We start from the raw sequence: 15,135 nt of genomic DNA on the forward strand, positions 1-15,135 counted from the left end.
TTAATTGGAAAAAAATATTGGATGCTCTAAATGTATTTTTAAATGTCTCCGTAACCTCCTCTGGCCCGTCCTGACAATCCTCCCTTATCTCTGTAACCTCCTCTAGCCCTCTCTATCACTGTAACCTCCTCCAGCCTACAATCCTCCCTTATATTTATTTGCAGCTTCAGACCCTACAACCCTCCTTATTTCTGTAACCTCCAGCCTCTACAAGCCTCCTCATCACTGTAACCTCCTCCAGCCCCTCTCCCTATGTCTGTTTCTCTCTCTGTCTGCCAGTCTCTGTCCTACTTTCTCTCTCTGTCTGGCTCACTCAATTTTTCTCTCCTCCTTGAAGATGTTCCCTAAAACTGCCTCTGACCAGGATTTTGACACTTTTACCTCCTGTGGCTCAATAGTTAGACAGTGTTTGACAATCACTCAGTGAAGGGCATCAGGATGTTTTGCTACATTAGGTGATACATCAATACAGGCTGTTGTTGTTGAACTTCAAACTATTGTGAACCAGAGAAGTAGTGATTGAAATTAGAGAAGCCAAGCAGTCAGTCCAAAGTCACCTTTATTGAAACTACAGGAACAATGTCCAGTGTTTGAGCATTTACAATAACGATTCAGCATAAACAGTTAGCACAGCACACATTCAGTACAAGATTGGCCCCTTCATCCTACTCGTCACAACTTGCCCTGGTTCTTCAGGAGCTCCACAAAGAACTCGTTGCAGGCAATGGTAAGTGCTGTCACCAAATGAATAAACTCCTGGAAATCCACCTGCCCATCTTGGTTTGTGTCCAAATCCTTCATGATTGCTTCGACAGAATTGGGGTCTTTCTGATACTGCAGAAAGAGAAAAGATTAAAACTGAGTTTGGACGTTCTCTACTTCGCACCATTAAATAACAGTTCCTGAGTGGGAAATCGTTCCAGGTAATATCTCCACTTTCAGAAGGACCATGAGTTCTCTAACCATTACGATCCAACAGCTGTCTTCAGAAAATAGATGTTGGATTTTGTGGAATTATAAATTTGAATGTTTTCTGCGTTAGGGACAAATATTGGCTTCAAGCCACCAAGAAAAACATTTCCACCTGGCAGGATTCTGCAGGATTTAATTAAAGACACTCCCTCAGCACTAACCCTTTGACGGTGCAGAACTGACCCTGACAATGCAGCACTCCCTCTGTACTGACCCTGACAATGCAGCATTCCCTCAGCACTAACCCTTTGACAGTGCAGGACTGACCCTGACAGTGCAGCATTCCCTCAGTACTGACCCTCTGACAGTGCAGCACTCCCTCAGTACTGACCCTCTGACAGTGCAGCACTCCCTCAGCGCTGACCCTCTGACAGTGCAGCACTCCCTCAGCACTCCCTCAGTACTGACCCTCCGACAGTGCAGCACTCCCTCAGTACAGACCCTCTGACAGTGCAGCGCTCCCTCAGTACTGACCCTCCGGTAGTGCAGCACTCCCTCAGCGCTGACCCTCTGACAGTGCAGCACTCCCTCAGTACTGACCCTCTGACAGTGCAGCACTCCCTCCGTACTGACCCTCTGACTGTGCGGCACTCCCTCAGTACTGTCCCTCTGACAGTACAGCACTCCCTCAGTACTGATCCTCTGACAGTGCAGCACTCCCTCAGTACTGACCCTCTGACAGTGCAGCACTCCCTCAGTACTGACCCTCTGACCGTGCAGCGCCCCCTCAGTACTGACCCTCTGACAGTGCAAAACTCCCTCAGCACTGACCCTCTGACAGTGCATCACTCCCTCAGCACTGGCCCTCTGACAGAGCAGAACTCCCTCAGCACTGACCCTCTGACAGTGCAGAACTCCCTCAGCATTGAGCCTCTGACAGTGCAGCACACCCTCAGCACTGACCCTCTGACAGTGCATCACTCCCTCAGCACTGACCCTCTGACAGTGCAGCATTCCCTCAGTACTGACCTTCTGACCGTGCAGCGCTCCCTCAGTTCTGACCCTCTGACAGTGCAGCACTCCCTCAGTACTGACCCTCTGACAGTGCATCACTCCCTCAGCATTGACCCTCTGACAGTGCATCACTCCCTCAGTACTGACCCTCTGACAGTGCATCACTCCCTCAGTACTGACCCTCTGACTGTGCAACACTCCCTCAGTTCTGACCCTCTGACAGTGCAGCATTCCCTCAGTACTGACCCTCTGACCGTGCAGCGCTCCCTCAGTTCTGACCCTCTGACAGTGCAGCACTCCCTCAGTACTGACCCTCTGACAGTGCATCACTCCCTCAGCATTGACCCTCTGACAGTGCATCACTCCCTCAGTACTGACCCTCTGACAGTGCATCACTCCCTCAGTACTGACCCTCTGACAGTGCATCACTCCCTCAGCACTGGCCCTCTGACAGTGCAGAACTCCCTCAGCACTGACCCTCTGACAGTGCAGAACTCCCTCAGCATTGACCCTCTGACAGTGCATCACTCCCTCAGCACTGACCCCCTGACAGTGCAGAACTCCCTCAGCATTGACCCTCTGACAGTGCATCACTCCCTCAGTACTGACCCTCCGGTAGTGCAGCACTCCCTCAGTGCTGACCCTCTGACAGTGCAGCACTCCCTCAGTACTGACCCTCCGGTAGTGCAGCACTCCCTCAGTGCTGACCCTCTGACAGTGCAGCACTCCCTCAGTACTGACCCTCTGACAGTGCAGCACTCCCTCAGTACTGACCCTCTGACAGTGCAGCACTCCCTCAGTACTGACCCTCTGACCGTGCAGCGCTCCCTCAGTTCTGACCCTCTGACCGTGCAGCACACCCTCAGTACTGACCCTCTGACCGTGCATCACTCCCTCAGCATTGACCCTCTGACAGTGCAGCTCTCCCTCAGCACTGACCCTCTGACCGTGCAGCACACCCTCAGTACTGACTCTCTGACAGTGCAGCACTCCCTCAGTACTGACCCTCTGACAGTGCAGCACTCACTCAGCACTGACCCTCTGACAGTGCATCACTCCCTCAGCATTGACCCTCTGACAGTGCATCACTCCCTCAGTACTGACCCTCTGACAGTGCATCACTCCCTCAGTACTGACCCTCTGACAGTGCATCACTCCCTCAGTACTGACCCTCTGACAGTGCATCACTCCCTCAGCACTGACCCTCTGACAGTGCATCACTCCCTCAGCACTGACCCTCTGACAGTGCAGCACACCCTCAGTACTGACCCTCTGACAGTGCAGCACACCCTCAGTACTGACCCTCTGACAGTGCATCACTCCCTCAGCATTGATCCTCTGACAGTGCAGCGCTCCCTCAGTACTGACCCTCGGGTAGTGCAGCACTCCCTCAGCGCTGACCCTCTGACAGTGCAGCACTCCCTCAGTACTGACCCTCTAACCGTGCATCACTCCCTCAGCAGTGACCCTCTGACAGTGCAGCACTCACCCAGTACTGACCCTCTGACAGTGCAGCACTCCCTCAGTACTGACCCTCTGACCGTGCAGCACTCCCTCAGCAGTGACCCTCTGACAGTGCAGCACTCCCTCAGTACTGACCCTCTGACCGTGCAGCACTCCCTCTGTATACACTGCGAGTGTCGATCTGGATTTTGTCCTCCATTTGGTGGAGCTGGACCTGAACGCTGACTGAGGTGTGTGTGTTCATTCAGACACAGCTGGAAACGCTGCAGACAGGTAGAGACACTGCTTGTGATAATTGGAAGATTATTACTGCAACGAGACTGCTGATTACAGGAGAATACCTTAAGATTGTACAATAAATATACAGCAGGGTATATAAATTATGGGTTGTGCGGGAATCTAAGGTGCGTTGTGTGTAACCGGGTTGATATTTTCGCCTCCAGACCCTGTGCATGTGATTCGCCTCCAGACCCTGTGCATGTGATTCTAATATGCAAGGACTTCCTCGTTTAGTCACATTAGCGCTGCAGGCTGGCCTGGGGCTTGCTCTGGTAGCATCTCGCTCTTAGACCATCTTGTGTCGCTTTGGTTCGGGGCTCGGTTGCAGCGAGTATTGGGAGTTTAGCAGCGGGGAATTTCTAAACAGGAGGACGATAATAAATCATTGGGTTGTGTAGCTCGCACAGTTAAACATCACCTCAGCGCCCAATTAATGAGTGGGCTTCCCTGTGCAAATGCCCCTCCACCGCCCCTGCCCCCTAATTCTTTCCCCTGCGCCACTCCTCCTTCCTGACAAAACAGCATTTGGCAAGCTTTTGACCGAGGCTTCCTTCCTGCAAGAACTACCTTCATCTCAGACAGTCTGTCACCTCAAACCTTCAGTATAAACGCAGCCAGTAATTATCTCCCATTTTTGTGGCTGGAAATCCCGCCCAGGACTGAGTAATGAGTGTTCATGCTGAGCCCCTCCCTAGATGATCGTAAATTCCTGGGTCCCACCCTGAGCAAAACTATTCCGAGCAGTACTGGATTTCATTTACTGCAGGGCATTAGTGATGAGTGTTTATCTTACACGCATCAGGCAAATAGCCCCCTCTGGGAGGCCAGGGTGCAGAGATGCTGCCGGTAACACGGGAGTTGGGCTGGAGCCGCCTATTTCCAGAGTAACCAATCCTGTGTTATTTATCAACTCCTGATCAATTAGGCTATTCCCTGCTCCTCTAAATTGAGAGTGTTTTCTGTGGGGACAATGTGGAAACACAATTAAGACAATTTGAACAATGCGATTGCAAATTGTTTCCACGTCAACACAATGAGTCAGATTTTTTGGCACAACATTAGTCTGTGATCTCATCCCTCACCTTTCCCATCCTGGCCTCTCCCTGTCTCTCTCTCTTTCCCGCTCCCCTCCCCCCTAATAGACCACCCCTATCTCCCCTCTCCTCTCCACTATTGCCCTTCATCACTCTCCCAGGCCCCACCGCCTATCCCTTTCCCATTCTCTGGGCGGGGTCTGGCCTATTTCTGACCCCCCAACAATCCAGTGTTGACTCCCAGGCCTAATCCCACTGAGAACAAGTAGGAAGAGATGGGGTTCGGGAGCAGCATTCCGGGCAGGAAGACCGTGGAACTGTTCTTGTGCACTCGCTGGTTGATGTAGGTAATTGGGATCTGGGAAAAGTGAAGGACTTGTGGACACAGGATTCATCACAGAGGGAACATGGGATACTTGCCTTTATTAACTGAGGCATAGAATATAGGAGCAGGGAGGTTATGTTGAAGCTGTATAAAACACCCATTAGGCTACAGCTGAAGTATGTGCGCAGTTCTGGGGTGCACACTATAGGAAGCAAGTGTTTGCACTGGAGAGGGTGCAGAGGAAATTCACCAGGATGTTGCCTGGGTTGGAGAGTTTCAGCTATCAGGAGAGACTGGGTAGGCAGGGGTTGTTTTCCCTGGAGCAGAGAAGGCGGATGGGTATAAGGTTATGAGGGGCATAGATAGGGTGGACAGGAAGGAACTTTTCCCTTAACAGAGGGCTCAATAATAGGGGGCATAGATTTCAGGTAAGGGGCATTAGGTTTAGGGGGGGATTTGAGGAAAGACTTTTTCATCCAGAGAGTGGTGGGAATCTGGAACTCACTCTGCCGTAAAAGGTGGTAGAGGCGGGAAGCTTCACAATATTTAAGAAGTATTTAGATGAGCACTTGAAATGCCGTAGCATACAAGGCTACGGACCATAGACACATACATATAGATACATAGAACATACAGTGCAGAAGGGGGCCATTCGGCCCATCGAGCCTGCACTGGCCCACTTAAGCCCTCACTTCCACCCTATCCCCGGAACCCAATAACCCCTTCTAACCTTTTATGACACTAAGGGCAATTTAGCATTGCCAATCCACCTAACCCTAGCCCTAACCCTGACGAAGTGCTGTAAAATGGGAAGAGTGTAAATAGATGCTTGATGGCGGCTTGGACATGATGGGCGAAGGGTCTCTCTCCGTGCTGTAAAACTCTATGACTCAATGAAACAGTCCAGATCGGGACGGTACCACAGTGGTTAGCATTTTTGCTTCACAGCGCCAGGGTCCCGGGTTCGATTCCCGGCTTGGGTCACTGTCTGGACGGAGTTTGCCCATTCTCCCCGTGTCTGTGTGGGTTTCCTCCGGGAGCTCCGAAAGAAGTGCTTGTTAGGTGAATTGGACATTCTGAATTCTCCCACAGTGGACCGAGAAAAGGTAGGAGCAGGAGTGGGCCATTCAGCCCATCAAACCCGTTCCTCCATTCAATGTGATCATGGCTGATCCTCTATCTCAACACCATACTCTTGCATTCTCCCCATACCCTTGGCACCTTCGATGTGTAGAAATCTTATCTATTTCCATCTTAAATATATTCAGTGACTTGACCTTCTCTGCTTTCTGTGATCGGGAATTCCTCAGGTTCACCACCCTCTGAGTGAAGAAGTTGAGAGAATCACGGAAAATATAGTGAAGACAAGGCCCTTTGCAAAGACAAATGAAGAATACCCGACCTGCCTACCTAACCCCGTTACCAGCACTTGGCCTTGAATGCTATGATGTGCCAAGTGCTCATCCAGGTATTTTTTAAAGGGTGTGAGGCCGCCCGCCTCTACCACCCTCCCAGGCAGTGCGTTCCAGACTGTACCTACCCACTGGATTTTTAAAAAATTCTCCCCCCCACCCCCCCAAACCTCCTGCCCCTCACCTTGAGCTTGTGTCCCCTTGTGACTGACCCTTCAACTAAGGAGAACAGCTGCTCCCTATCCATGCCCCTCATAATTTTGTACACCTCTATCAAGTCGCCCCTCAGTCTTCTCTGCGCCAACAAAAAAACCCAAGCCTTTCTTTCCAACCTCCCCAAATGCTCCAACTTGGGCAGCATCCTGGTGAATCACCTCTACACCCCCTCCAGCGCAATCACATTCTTCCGATAATGTGGCAACCAGAATTGCACACAGTGCTCCAGCTGCGGCCTCACCCAAAGTTTTACACAACTCCAACACAACCTCCCTGCTTTTGTAATCTATGCCTCGATTGATAAAGTCCCATATGCCTTTTTCACCACCCTATTATCCTGCCTTCAGAGATCTATGGATAAGTTTCTCCTCATCTCAGTCCAAAATTACCTACCCTGTATCCTGAAACTGTGAACGCTTGATAAAATCTACACGTTCAATGTGTGAGGCTTATTTTATTGAGACACAGTCATTTAAAGATTACTTTCTCCAGAGAGATTTTTCTTTCAACAGACAACAGTGTCTATTGTACATCAAAATTACAGCACAGTAATAGGTAATTCATCCCATCCACTCCATGCGAGTGTTTAAATTCCACACAGGCCTCCTCCATCCCCCTCTTCACCTTCTATTCCTTTGTCCCTTGTATTTATCCACCTTCCCACTTAAATGTTTCAATACGATTCATCTCCGCCACTCCCCATCAGGTCGGAGGGAATCCCACATTCTCACTGTTACATCCGAGTTTCTCCTGAGTTCCTCAATGGATAAATTAATGTTATAGTTATGGCCCTCTGCTCTACATCTATCCTGTCAACCCCCTTTATAATATTAAAGAATATTAAAGATAATAATATCCTCAGCTCTGTGAAAGTCACCATAGTCCCAGGTGAACACCGGCTGCTTTCCCCTTTGAGTGCAGAGAGCTGACTGGTGTTAATTTAACCTGGGGATCACCATGCCTCAGGTGAGGAGGTTGAGATGCCAGGGAATTGAACCCACGCTGCTGGCCTCGCTCTGCATCACGAGCCAGCCAACCTCCCCCTTTCTGCTCAGCATCTGTACGACAGCCTTTTCCACGTTCCTGACAATCTCACTTCTGCGATTGTTTTTGTAAATGTTCATCTCGCTTTCTCCAGTGCCTCTGCACCTTTTCCTTTTTATAAAAGGGAGTCCGGAGCTGTTCACAACCCTCCGAAGCTTCAATGCAAGTTTCACTCTTCATTAATATTCCACCCAGTTTAATCCCATTCTTCCCCCTGCATCTGCCCTTTGAGAAAGATCCAGAGACATCTGTTATGTTGCAATGAATAGCTGGTGCAAACCCTTCCAGCTGCTGTATGGAAATATGTCAGAAACTGAATTGTTTCTGACATGAGGGTCTCACAGCTTGTCACGTATCGTAGGGCAGCTGGTGGGCTAAGGCTAAGGCTGGCTGCGGCTCATTGCCTGAGGGATGGCTGGTGCAGCTCTGTGAAGTTCCCTGACGGGACAGAGAGTTGGCACTGGGCAGAGATGCAGATATGAGTCTGTCCTCCAGTTGGTTGGTGCCTCTTTGCTACAACTCTCTGGTACCTTGTGTCAGTTTGGGTCGGTTGGTACGCGCAGTGCTGAGAGAGTGCCACACTCTCGGAGATGCCACTTTTCAGATGAGACATTGAAACCGAGATCCCTCCTGTCCTTTTGGATGGATGTAGAGTCCCCACAGTCACTATTTTGAGGAGGGGTAGGTGTATTCTCCCAGATGCTGTGGGCTCAATATTTATCCACTAAAAACAGATGATCTGGTCCTGATCATCGCTGCAGTTTGTGGGATCCTGCTGTGTGCAAATCGGCTGCTGAATTTCCCACATTAAAACAGTAACCACACTTCAAAAAAAGTGCCTCATTGGCTGTGAAGCTATTGGGGCAGTCGGAGGTCAGAAAATGTGTTACAGAAATGAGAGTTTGTCTTTCAAATAACCTAATTGCTACTTTCCTCCCAAAAGTAGCAATTTAGATCTAATTGGTGGTTTCCTGGACTGATCTGCACCAATCAAGGCTCGCCCAACAGAAGCTAACGGCCACAAAAAAGGGAAGGTTATCACTTATCATCTCTCAATCTTTCAGTCCATTACAGGAAGAAACAATGTGATTCCAGCTCTGTTATCTGACTAACTCTTGGGGGGTTATTGGTGTCCTAACACTACCAGTGAGAAGAGAGCCACTCAGTCACTGAGCCAGTTTCTAACTGTTTAGCTTCTGAAATCAAAGCTGAACTTTTATCACTTACCTTCAGGAAAGCACCAAGTTCCCCTTTTAACAGGTTCTTAAGCTCAGCTTTGGTCAGAGTATATTTGTTGCCCTCTTTCCCCGAGTATTTGTAGAAAACCTTGATGATCGCATCCATGGCACCTTCTAGTTGGGAGAGCATGCTGGTGTTGGTGTGGCTGGCAGTGATTGAGAGGGGGCTGCGACAGAGGAAAATGAGGGTGAAAGGAAAACGTTAGTCTGCAGAAGAGTAAATAATTCTCACTCAGCCAAAAGGTTAAAAGAGGCAGAACAATTCATCATTGTCAGGTAACAGCTTCAAATCCAAATATCATTTATCAGCTCCTGTCCACTAATAGAATCAGGAATAGAATCTGATCAATTTACCACTGAAACATTTTCCATTTAGTTTCTTTCTTCAAGGTTTCTTAAATAAAAGGTGAATCAGTTTAACAAATTAAAAGGCTGGAACCGTGCGCCCCAAACTCTCCTTCACTTACCAATTTGAAGATTCCAAAGTACCAGGCGAGGACCAGTGCCCACATTTTATACAGAGCCCCTGTCAATCACAGTCCTCAGTCCCACCCCGCACAACCCATTGGTTTAGGAAGCAGGCATTCTTGTAAATTATGGCAGTCAAGTGGAGTCCGATTGGCGGAGTAATGGGTCCTGCCACCTTATCCTAATGGAAATCATTCACAAACAAACAAGCCAAGTGATCCCCATGGGCATTCCGCACCCAACCTACCGAGCCCAGCGGGCATACACAGCAGTAGCATTACTGGATTAGTAATCCAGACAGCTGGTTAAATGATCTGGAGAGATGAGTTCAAGTCCCACAGGTGGAAATTGTAGAGTTTAAGTTCCATGAGATAAATAAATCTGGAATAAAAAGCTCGTATCAATAATGGTAATTGATTGTTTAAAAAAACCACCTGGCTCACTAATGTCTTTTAAGGAGGGAAACCTGTCATCCTTTTTATTCGTTCGTGGGATGTGGGATTCGCTGCCTGGACCACCATTTATTGCCCATCCCCCTAATTGCCCCTGAGAAGGTGGTGGTGGAGCTGCCTTCTTGAACCGGCGCAGTCCTGGTGTAGGTGCACCCACAGTGCTGTTAGGGAGGGATTTCCAAGATTTTGGCCCAGCGACAGTGAAGGAATGTCCAATATATTTCCAAGTCAGTATAGTGAGTGGCTTGGAGGGGACCCTCCCGCTTCTTCTGCTCCCATTCCGTTGCATCAAATGAAAGTGTAAAAATAAAATCAGTCAGACCGCTTGGCATTGACCAAGGCATCAGAAATGACAATGTTACACCCTGACCTGTTGACCCTGCAAAGCCCTTCTCACTAACACCTGGGAGCTTGTGCGACGGTTAGAAGAGCTGTCTTGCAGACTAGTCAGCAGCAGCCTGATACAAACACACAGAACCATACTGTAATGATGCAGCCACCCCCTAGTCCCCTACCCTCTCTCTGTCCAACAGATACCCCCTAGTCTCCTACAAGTCTCTCTGTCCAACAGTCACACAGATACCCGCTAGTCCCTACACTTCACTCTGATTGTCCAACAGTCACACAGATACCCCCCAGTCCCCTACACCTCTCTCTGATTGTCCAACAGTCACACAGATATCCCCCAGTCCCCTACACCTCTCTCTGATTGTCCAACAGTCACACAGATACCCCCTAGTCCCCTACACCTCTCTCTGATTGTCCAACAGTCACACAGATATCCCCCAGTCCCCTACACCTCTCTCTGATTGTCCAACAGTCACACAGATATCCCCCAGTCCCCTACACCTCTCTCTGATTGTCCAACAGTCACACAGATACCCCCTAGTCCCTACACCTCTCTCTGATTGTCCAACAGTCACACAGATATCCCCTAGTCCCTACACCTCTCTCTGATTGTCCAACAGTCACACAGATACCCCCTAGTCCCTACACCTCTCTCTGATTGTCCAACAGTCACACAGCTACCCTCTAGTCCTTACACCTCTCTCTGATTATCCAACAGTCACACAACTATCCCCTAGTCCCCTACACCTCACTCTGATTGTCCAACAGTCACACAGATATCCCCTAGTCCCTACACCTCTCTCTGATTGTCCAACAGTCACACAACTATCCCCTAGTCCCTACAGTTCTCTCTGATTGTCCAACAGTCACACAGCTACCCTCTAGTCCCTACACCTCTCTCTGATTGTCCAACAGTCCCACAGATACCCCATAGTCCCCTACACCTCACTCTGATTGTCCAACAGTCACACAGCTACCCTCTAGTCCCCCACACCTCTCTCTGATTGTCCAATAGTCACACAGATACCGCCTAGTCCCTACACCTCTCTCTGATTGTCCAACAGTTACACAGATATCCCCGAGTCCCTACACCTCTCTCTGATTGTCCAACAGTCACACAGATACCCCCTAGTCCCTACACCTCTCTCTGATTGTCCAACAGTCACACAGCTACCCCCTAGTCCCTACACCTCTCTCTGATTGTCCAACAGTCACACAGATATCCCCTAGTCCCTACACCTCTCTCTGATTGTCCAACAGTTACACAGATATCCCCGAGTCCCTACACCTCTCTCTGATTGTCCAATAGTCACACAGATACCCCCTAGTCCCTACACCTCTCTCGGATTGTCCAACAGTCACACAGATACCGCCCAGTCCCCTACACCTCTCTCTCATTGTCCAACAGTCACACAGCCACCCCCTAGTCCCTACACCTCTCTCTGATTGTCCAACAGTCACACAGCTACCCCATAGTCCTTACACCTCTCTCTGATTGTCCAACAGTCACACAGATACCCCCTAGTCCCCTACACCTCTCTCTGATTGTCCACCAGTCACACAGATACCCCCTAGTCCCCTACACCTCTCTCTGATTGTCCAACAGTCACACAGATACCCCCTAGTCCCTACACCTCTCTCTGATTGTCCAACAGTCCCACAGATACCCCATAGTCCCCTATACGTCTCTCTCTGATTGTCCAACAGTCACACAGATACCCCATAGTCCCTACACCTCTCTCTGATTGTCCACCAGTCACACAGATACCCCCTAGTCCCCTACACCTCTCTCTGATTGTCCAACAGTCACACAGATACCCCATAGTCCCTACACCTCTCTCTGATTGTCCAACAGTCATTCAGATACCCCATAGTCCCTACACCTCTCTCTGATTGTCCAACAGTCACACAGCCACCCCCTAGTCCCCTACACCTCTCTCTGATTGTCCAAAGTTACACAGATACCCACGACCATCACCCTCTGCTTCCTGCCACTCAGCTGATTCTGGATCTAATTTGCCAAATTTCCTTGAATCCCATGACCTCTTACTTTTCAATCGGTCTCCCATGTGAGACCTTATCAAAAGCCTTGCTGAAGTCCAAGTAGACTACGTCAAATGCATTGCCCTCATCGACACACCTGGTCACCTCTTCGAAAAATTCAATTTGGTTAGACATGGCCTTCCCTTAGCAAAACCATGCTGTCTGTCTTGATTGATGCTGCCTCTCCAAATGCAGATTAACTCTGTCTTTCAGAGTTGCTTCCAATAGTTTTTCCACCACAGAGGTTAGACTGACTGACCTGCAGGTTCCTGGTTCATCCCTTCCTCCCTTCTTGAATAATGGTCCCACATTGGCGATCCTCCAGACCTCTGGCACCTCTCCTGTGGCCAGAGAGGAATTGAAAATTATTGCCAGCGGCCCTGCTATTTCCTCCCTTGCCTCACTCACCAGCCTGGGATACATTTCAGCTGGCTCTGGATATTTATCTACTTTTAAGCCTGCAAGATCGCTCAGAACCTCCTCTCTGTCTTTTTAAAAATAGATTTAGAGTGCCCAATTATTCCAATTAAGGGCAATGTAGTGCCACCAATTTACTTAACCTGCACATCTTTAGGTTGTGAGGGTGAAACCCACGCAGACACGGGGAGAATGTGCAAACTCCACACAGGCAGTGACCCAGGGCCGGAATCGAACCCGGGACTTCAGCGTCTCTGGCAGCAGTGCTAACCACTGTGCCATACCTCCCCCCCCCCTTCTCTGTCTATGCTAATATCTTTAATTTTATCACAGTCCTTCTCCCTGATTTCTATACCCACATTGCCCCACTCACTAGTGAACATCAACACCAAGTATTAATTTCAAACCCTTTCTATGTCCTCTGGCTCTACACACAAATTAACACTGGTCCATAATGAGCTCCACTCTTTTCCTAGTTATCCTTTTATCCTAACGTATTTGTAAAACGACTTAGGATTTTCCTTTATTTTACCTCCAATATCCTTTCATGTCTCCTTTTTGCTCCCCTAATTTTTGGTTCCCTCTTGCACATTCTATACTCCTCTCGGGCTTCTGCTGTTTTAAGCCCTCGATATCTGCCATAAGCCTCCCTTTTTCTCCTGTATCTAATGCTGTATACCGTCGTTATCCAGCATTCAATGGATTTGTTGGTCCCAGCCTTTTTTTAAAATTGGAACATGTTGGGGTTGGAGTTCAAAGGGACACTGCCTGAAACAGAAAGGAATTTGCCAATGAAGCTTAAAAGGGATGAAGAGTTACCAAGGCAGGTGGGTGGCGTTACTGATCAATCACCAGCTAATTGAATGGTTCAAAGGATTCAAGGGTGTTACGATCCCCGGTGATGTTATAATTGGACGGGAAGATTCCAGAATGGAACACGGGCTCAAAATTACATGAATTTATTTTTAAAAAATAAAACGTGGGTCACAGGACTGCTAATTAGTTTTAGCAGCAATAATCTTTATTTTATTAAACTTGCAAAAATTGGATTATGATGCAATTCTCTTTTACTCCCCCGCTTTAGTTTAACAATTACACATAGATTTTAAGATTAACACCGGTTACAAAGTACATCTTATGATATAATGGCCGCATTAACAGGCAAAGTCCCTTTTAAGCACACAGTTGACTCCTCTCTAAATCTGTGTTAATATCTTTAATTTTATCACAGTCCTTCTCCCTGATTTCTATACCCACATTGCCCCACTCACTAGTGAACATCAACACCAAGTATTAATTTCAAACCCTTTCTATGTCCTCTGGCTCTACACACAAATTAACACTGGTCCATAATGAGCTCCACTCTTTCCCTAGTTATCCTTTTATCCTAACGTATTTGTAAAACGACTTAGGATTTCCCTTTATTTTACCTCCAATATCCTTTCATATCTCCTTTTTGCTCTCCTAATTTTTGGTTCCCTCTTGCACATTCTATACTCCTCTCGGGCTTCTGCTGTTTTAAGCCCTCGATATCTGCCAGAAGCCTCCCTTTGTCTCCTGTATCTAATGCTGTATACCGTCGTTATCCAGCATTCAATGGATTTGTTGGTCCCAGCCTTTTTTAAAAATTGGAACATGTTGGGGTTGGAGTTCAAGCATTTTGACCCGGCGACAGTGAAGGAACGGTGATATATTTCCAAGGTAGGATGGTTAGTGACTTGGAGGGGAGCCTCCAGGTGGTGGTGGTGTCTGCTGCCCTTGTCCTTCGGCCTACTTGCGACTTGGCAGCCCAAGCCTGAATGTTGTCCCGATCTTGCCGCATTTGGACACGGACTGCTTCGGTACCTGAGGAGTGGTGAATGGTGCTGAACATTGTGCAGTCGTCAGCGAACATCCCCACTTCAGACCTTAACAGCACTCTGGGTGTTCCTGCACCACATGGGCGGCAGCGGTTCAGGAAGGCAGCTGACCCACCACCTTCTCAAGGGCAATTAGGGATGGTCAATAAATGCGGGCCTACAGCCAGTGGCAGCCACAGCTCCTGAAAGAATTTTTAAAAGCCTCTGCTCAAAGTGTTTCTCTCCCGAGGAGAGAAGCTTTACTCAGGCAAGTGCCTGGGGAATTGTCACTCAGGCACTCTTTCCCCAAAGGGCCAAGGGGATTTCTTCCATACTGTTTCCCCATGGAGCAGGGGGGGGGAAATCCTCTGACACTGTTTCCCAGGTGAGGGTGGGGTGGGGGCTGGCTCTACTCTCAGAGTCACGGATTTCCACCTGCGCTGGTCACCTGGGGATTCGGCAGAGCAAATACAATGTTCTTAAAGCCTGGAGTTGTCCCAAAAGCAAACATTTCATCTGCATTGTTCAACCATTAGCGGTGTTCACACCCTGAGCACCACACTGACTAACACGGGATGAGTTTGAGTTGATTTTCGTAAGGGTGAGGGGGATTACGAAATACCCTATTTTG

General features: G+C 48.7%; 1 protein-coding gene across 4 annotated transcripts in view; it reads right to left on the bottom strand.

The window, feature by feature from the left end:
• Nucleotides 1-541: 541 nt before the first annotated feature.
• Nucleotides 542-15,135, bottom strand: part of LOC140395056 (protein S100-A1-like) — a 119,383-nt gene continuing 104,789 nt past the window's right edge. For 3 of the 4 annotated variants that reach the window (XM_072482411.1, XM_072482413.1, XM_072482412.1), the window contains 2 exons: nt 8,928-9,105; nt 542-834 (listed from right to left, as the gene is read on the bottom strand). In XM_072482411.1, coding sequence (XP_072338512.1) covers nt 673-834; nt 8,928-9,068 — 303 coding nt within the window. In that variant the 5' untranslated portion in view covers nt 9,069-9,105 and the 3' untranslated portion in view covers nt 542-672. Of the gene's footprint in view, nt 835-8,927; nt 9,106-13,198; nt 13,324-15,135 lie in introns of those variants that run through there. The other variant, XM_072482410.1, reaches the window with a different exon arrangement.

This window comes from Scyliorhinus torazame, chromosome 18 (genome assembly GCF_047496885.1).
Source record: "Scyliorhinus torazame isolate Kashiwa2021f chromosome 18, sScyTor2.1, whole genome shotgun sequence".
NCBI lineage: Eukaryota > Metazoa > Chordata > Chondrichthyes > Carcharhiniformes > Scyliorhinidae > Scyliorhinus > Scyliorhinus torazame.